Here is a 7249-nt window from a genome sequence, read left to right on the forward strand (position 1 = left end):
ATCGGCCGGGGATTTGGGAGCAGAGGGAAACCCTAGCGAGGCGGCTGCGGACGAGAGAGACTTCTTGGTTTCTGAAGGCAAAGGACCCGGGTCTGATGGCTTAAGTTGAAGGATTTTCCCTTCAAAACAAAAAAAAATACTAGTAATCGGCTGCAGATATTTTGTTTCCTATCGGGAGTCGCATCGTAGGATCGGTTCTATCTCATCTCAACTCTGAAACGTACGATTTCCTACTAAAACAGGTACTCCATCCGGATAAGATTTGTGTTGTTTCCTAATTAGTTGCACATATATCACGCCAGATCTAATTTCTGCCGCCAATTACGTGGAGTCCTTGTTATTATTTCTTTAGTTTGGACTCTTTAGAAAACTAATTCCAGGATTTTTTGGAAACTAATATTTTTGGAGTATGCTTCTTTGGCAAGTAAATCTTGCCGTGAGGGTGGCGTTTCAGGGTCATGTGCCTTGGAATCGATAGAGGGGGAGGAGCTTGTGCCGGGGTGGTGGTTCCAGCGGCGAGGCGAGTAAGAGCATCTCCAACAGGCGCTATATCGCGGCGCGCTAAACCTCTGCTAGCGCGCGCTGTAAATAGCTTGCACGCGCTGGGCCGTATTTTCCCCCGCCGGACGCGGCAAAATGCAGCGCGTGCGCGAGCGGAAAAAATCGTCCTCCGCCGGGCGCGGCAAAATACAGCGCGCGCGGGCGCGGAAAACAGTTTTCTATACTATTTTGCAATCACAAAGATCAAATAATCACACATAATTATACTATTTTTACCCCTCGGGCATTTCATCATACACCGTATGTGCGCCTGGCGGAGGAGGAGGAGGAGGTGCCTGGTACGTCGTCGGAGGAGGAGGAGGAGGAGGCGCCTGGTTCGTCGTCGGAGGAGGAGGTTGCGGCCGGCGGGGGACGGGCGCCTTCGCTTTCTTCGGCGGCGCGACGGCGGCGGGACCGATGTGCGGCCGCTTGTTCGACGGCGCCTTTCCCCTCCTCGGCGCGGGCTGCGCGCCGGCACCCTGCGCGGCCATCTGCGTGGCGGCAGCGCCTGCGTGCGGCGCCCGCGCGGCGGGATGAAGAGCGCGCGCGCGCCGACCGTTGCGTTGCCGCCGTCGGCGCCGCCGCTAGGGTTTGGCGGGGTGCGGCGGAAGTGGCGGCGGCGGAGGGTGGGACGGAGTAGGGAGGGGTGCCGGAGGGGTCCTCCATCGTCGGGATTTCACCGGCGGCGCGCGGGGACGACGGATTGGGCGCTCGGGCGGCGAGGCGGAAGAGGAAGTTTCAGCGCGGGGGATTTTTCGCGTTTGGACGAGCGATGCCGCGCGCTGTAGCCGACACGCCAGATATGGCGCTTCGGATTGTGCAAAACGCCGCGCGCCCTAAAAAATTTACAGCGCCGCGCCGTTTACCGCGCCTGCTGGAGCGCCATATTCTGTCCCGCGCGCGCTATATCGGACGTTTTTATGCCGCGCGGCCTATATAGCGCGCCTGCTGGAGATGCTCTGACGCGCGGCGGCAAGGAGAGGGAAGCACGGTGGAGGAGCAGAGAGAGCGCGCAGCAGAGAGCGACGCGGGGAGGAAGCGAGCGTACGAGGCCGTGAGGAAGAATGTGGAGCTCGGGTTGATACAAAAGAAACTCAGAGGAGTTTTTTGCAAAATGTGTTATCCGACTCTCTTTCCGGCTCAGAGGGAGTAGTATACTTATGTACTCCGTAGATTCACTCACTTGTATCTAGTCTAGTTTAAAAGCACCGAAACATCTTTATATTGATGCACGGAGGATGTAATTTCTAACGAGAGCAGAAGGCAGCAGCTGGATACGAAACACATACCAATGTGCGCACATGCTCGAATCTGGAAGACATGAGTACAGAGATCCAGCCACGATCATCAAGAGACGAGTGTAGAGTGAGATGCTTCAGTGCAGCTGTACTTGAAGTTTCAGCAGAGCATAAGGTCCACATAATTCTGGCCTAGGTTCAACACTGGCCAAACAGGCGAACTTACCATAGAGAATAAAACCAACCACCATGGCCGCATGCACTGGAAACACAGGAGATAATAAGTTGTTAAATTCGACAGATCATAGGCTATTTATGTTCAGAGTCGACAGGGTGACCGATATGTACCCTCCTACAGATTAAGCAAAACTAGACAGCAGATCCCACTGGTTTTTACACCTGACCTACAGGAGTACACCCGCCTGTACAACAACGGCAACCCGTCACCCTCAGCTCCAGCACATGGAACGGGTGAACATTACATGTACATGCAAAAGAGATTCAAAACGGGACCATCATCGGCACAAACGGCTGTGTTCCCCTCTTCTACTTGCCCTTCTCTCGCGGAGTTGACAGGGCAACGAGGATATCAGCCGCCTGGGCGACGTTGCTGCCTGGCTCAGTGATGGCTGGCACAGGTGGCTTATTCAGGGGTCCGAATTGTACAGCCTGGTTCTCCAACTCCACTGTTGCTGCTGCGGTAAGTAAAAGAAGTATTGATGTTAGAGAAAACTTATATAAATGTTGGCAACGATATTCTGTAGAAACTGAGTTTACAACAACCGTACTAGGTGTGGGAGCAGTATAACCCTTGGTGGCTGCACTCTGCGCCTGACAGTGCTGCCTTTCTGACACTGTAGGCGATGTTTGAGTCACATGGCGTTTTGGCTCGTTATTGCTTGGTGCTGGGGGATCATGGCGTTTTGATGCAATACTCAGCGCCAGAGAATCACAGGCTTCAGTGCTCAAAGCTGAAGAATTTCCATGTCCTGATTGATAACAGACAGCCTTGATGATTCACATTTGGTAAGAAAGAATCGGCCTAGACATGTTCCACAGTTACTATAGAGGTTTACCTGGCACATGAGCAGGAGGTGTGGCACAAGAAGTCAAATCACTAGGGCCCTTGCTTGAATAAATTACTGAGCTTTGTGGCGCAATACTCAATGAAAGAAATTCCTGGCCTTCAGTTTTCATTCTTGGCACAGAACTCGGTCTTTTCACGCCTACACATTTGGAATTTCCCAGTGCTAAACTTGGTCCAGGAGATTCAGAGCCCTTAGGACCGAGACGTGGAGCAACAGACCCACGCATTCTTGGGACATTAGCTGGTGCTACAGAAGGATAACTAGAAAGTCTCATGCTTGGTGCAACACAATTGTAGCCTTCTGCGCCAAGAGATGCAGATTTTCCAGAAGACGTCCTCAGAAGGCCATCATGAACTATAGGTGCAATTCTGGCTGCAAAAGGATCCTGATTTTTGGCACCATGGTTTGCAGAGTTCTCAGGTGACATGATTTGTATAGGAGAATCCCTAGCTTTGGGTTCCACACTTGGGGAAGCCCGGCATCTGGAACCAGAAGTAGACGTCTCAGGCACACCATTTGGTGTGAAACCTACTGCAAGAGTATCACACGCTTTGGAGCTAAGAGCTGCAGAACTCTCAGGAGATGTATTTGGTGCATTGGAATCTCCAAGGTTACCGAGAGTTAGTGCACAATTCCCGGTTGCTTTGTCCAAGGATATGTGTTCCTCTGTTGTCCTTGAAGAATCCTCTGCTGCTATCCTTGCAGGATCACTGGACACCACTTCGACAGAAGATTTATACCATAATGATGGCTGCAACAAATCCAAGAACAAAGTGATGCTAAACACAAAGTCACAAACCATACCAGAAAAAGAAGGTAATTAACAGCATAGTAACGTGTAATAGCTGTAGGCATGGTCGTTCAGGAAGAAATAATGTACATATAACTAGTGTAGAAAACACGATCCAGTGTTTGAGAAGGGTGAAATAAGGAATTTTGTAACAATGAATCGTGAAAATTCCAAACATCAAATATAGTAATAATTATTTAGCACGTGGGAATCTTTTTGGAGTTTTTTCCAGTTTTCCTTTCCATAGGATCATGCGTGCCTCATTTGAGAAGTTATGTGCTTACAAATCATAAAATAAAAATTGATGATCATGCTAGTGGAGTTAAATATTCTAAATTGTGCACTATCACAATCACCACTTGAGATAGCAAATCAAAATTCCTAGAAACTGGAGTTGCATATGATATCTAATACCTTCCCTTCTTGATAGATACTCAGGTTGGTGTTTGGAAAAGTAATGTATGTCATGCATTCATGTTGCGCCATCACAAACTGTTGATTTTATGTAGCATACATGTACGAACATATATTGCAAACTGTGTACATCAAGTAGTAACAGCTAACAATACAACATATAAAAAATGCACAAACTTCATATGTCAGCGTATACTTCAGATACAATTTTATCTATGTGTGTGTGTGTCCATTTACAGGCACTATGAGCCTTAACAGGTTTTAGTGTGGAGAGACACGGTGAAACGTGCATATCACTAGAGGCTTTTTACGGAAGAAAACACTACAGGAGACTTACACAGTAATGAAGTTTCTTTAAGGTTTCCAGAAGTAACTTTTCTCCAACAATTATTATCATTTTCTTCACCATCTCTTCACGAGTTATTTCGTTTTCCTGTCAAATAAAAGAAAATGAAATGTTCAATGGTCACCAACCACAAATGCAAGCTAATAGAGAAGATAACTTGTTGACCCGATAGTACCTTCAGCTCTTCATAATGATGGAAGAGCAATTCCCTGGCTACAGATGATATATTCTCTTGAATCATCGCAAACAGAACTCTGAAGGATATCCATGGGGATGTTGGTGCTTCACCAGTTTCGCCCATTATCTGCATGCAGATAGGTCTGGTTGCATAAGTTGAGTAGTTCGAACCAAAATTAAAACTGTTAATTGTTTCAAGAAGCAGAGGTTCTAAAATGTTGAGCAGCATAGCTGGACTTCTACAAGATCAAGCATGCCAAGAAAACAACAAGCGGCAAGAATTAAGGTGCCTCACAGGTTGAAGAGTAGAAATATCCATAGCAACTTCCTTTGGTGATGGGTGAAACCATAAACCCTTCAAGCCAAGTAAATAATCTGAAAATAAATGCATCAGAAAGACGAAGACTCGCTCCACTAATCTTGATATGACATAATAAAGGTCTTAACACTTATTAACCATCTTACTTCGAACTTTTGAGGGAAGCCTGAAACTAACAAGATATTCTAAACGAATGTGGGTATTAACATGGGATGGCCACATAACGTAGCACTTTGGGTTGGAGCAATCATCAACGCCAGAATCATATATCTCGCTGCTTGGAAATGAATCTTGTGATCCAGGCGTGATAGCTTCCATGTTGCCCAATATCACTCGGCACAATAACATATACTGCACCGCTTTTTCGTCAACATCGCAAAGACCGACACTGCCAAACAATGAAATATGGTCAAATATTAACTAATAAATGGAATAGCCATAATTACTTGTTAAGATAACCCACCTGGTAAAGGCTCGATCTTCTGGGGAGAGATAAACACCAGCACTCAAGCATGCCTTCTCGGCAGGTTTTCCAGTGCTACCAAACCCATTAATGAGAATCCTAACTATGTCACTCTTAGTAGATCCCAGCCATCCATATCTTACATTTGAATCGCCACGATCTTCTTTCGTGCAGCTCATTTGTCTTTCAAAAGCTTGAAGTCGACACTGAGCAGTGATATCATTCGGAGCGTAGCGGTGTATATGAAGTATATTATGTGGTGTTGCAAATGGACCCATACCAGAGAGGAAAAGATCCTGGACAACTAAAAAGTCATCACTCCCTCTTTCCACAGATGTGATCTTTTTGCGTAATACATCTGCAGTGGAAGGCTTCTGTGGATCCGGGGGGCTAGATTCAAGAACAACTTGCTTCACCACTTCTGGTGGAGAATTTACAACCTTATCAGACATTATTCCCGGTGCACTGTCATCAACTTTACCAGAGTCAACATTGGTCATTTCATCAGCTTGCTCGTCAAAGAACAGAGAAGGAAAAAAGCCCTTTCCCGTATCATCATACCATGCAACAGATCGCTGCTTTCTGGTTTTTAGGTTGACCAGAGTCATTGACAAGAAATCGACAAGAACAGCCTCATCATCCATCACAGTCACAACACTAGATTTGCCACCTTTAAATTCTTCCATCAGGGACTTCATTTTTAACTCAGGAAAATTGTGCCAAGAACCTTGTTTGTAAAACACGATACGGCTAGGAACTCCACTTTTCAGGAAATTGACACAATCACTGGCAAGATTAGGTCGTGTGCAACAACACTTGCACAGTTTGGCAGATGGATCATGGGGTCCATTGTCAACTTTGACTCGGCGAGACTTGCACTCTTTTGACAGGCAGTCGTCGAGCTTGCGCTTTAAGCACAAGGGTTTGGATTCTTGTGGCGATGCCATGGGCCAGAACAGATGGAGAAAACGAAAACTAAACCTACTATGGAACACAATTTACAGGTCTCCCTTCATATTGACCTCACAGCGGTAGAGAATGATCCTGTATGAGCTAATGAATGAGTGCCTATCATATAAAATACACAAGTCAAGAATTTATTCGAATAAGTTGCATCTAATTTGCAGAAGGCGTACTTGGATTTGAGGTATTTGAGACCAAAAAGGAAAACCAAGATACATATACTGAAGGACCAAAACCAAGTATGCTCTTTCACATAGGAATAAAACAGGACAATAGTTGATTGCTTAGCTCCAGCCTCTAAGGCGTGAAACATCTATTCATACAGTATAAAGAGTGCAAGGGTAGGTGCTAAATGCTTTCTGTGTTATTGTAAGAAGGCTTTACAGGCAGAAAACACTTAATGCAAACATTTTTGTTAGTAACAATATACGAAAGTTCAATTAGAGTAATTTCTTGCACAACAATCATCTCTGGCAGGTAAAAACTTATCTGCGTTAAAGATACCAAAGCGTGTATGCGTGTGATATCAATGTGGCAAGTGAAACAGGTCAGGCAAATTGGAACTAACACAAACGGTATCACAAAGCAAGAAAGCTTGCAAGCATTTGAATGGAAAAAACTGCCTCATTTCTTGTGTATTAATTGTACACCGCGAAGTAGCATGCAGAAAGAATTGTGTAATATTGGCAACTGTACAGCACGCAACCATCCAAACCAAACCCAAAAAAAAATACACGTCTCCGTATGGAAACATACCAGGTGTACTCACCCCACGAGGTGCTACCACGTCCCCACACCCTACACACAAGTCACACTAAATCCAGACGGAAATACAACCGTCACCATTCGGATAGAGACAATACCCAGATCGAGAAAGTTACTCGTAATATTTTTAATTGCTAAAACTGGTA

The 7249-nt window shown here is 45.8% G+C and overlaps 1 protein-coding gene across 1 annotated transcript; it reads right to left on the reverse strand.

Moving 5' to 3' along the window:
- Positions 1–2056: 2056 nt before the first annotated feature.
- On the reverse strand, positions 2057–6443 carry LOC124704305 (the record flags this gene model as incomplete). Its single annotated transcript, XM_047236552.1, is given in 8 exon segments — positions 2057–2473; positions 2567–2767; positions 2855–3617; positions 4408–4503; positions 4592–4720; positions 4889–4968; positions 5059–5300; positions 5376–6443. Coding segments are annotated over 8 exon segments (2607 nt in total). The 3' UTR covers positions 2057–2324.
- Positions 6444–7249: the final 806 nt, after the last annotated feature.

Source organism: Lolium rigidum, chromosome 3, assembly GCF_022539505.1.
Source record: "Lolium rigidum isolate FL_2022 chromosome 3, APGP_CSIRO_Lrig_0.1, whole genome shotgun sequence".
Taxonomy (NCBI): Eukaryota; Viridiplantae; Streptophyta; class Magnoliopsida; order Poales; family Poaceae; genus Lolium; species Lolium rigidum.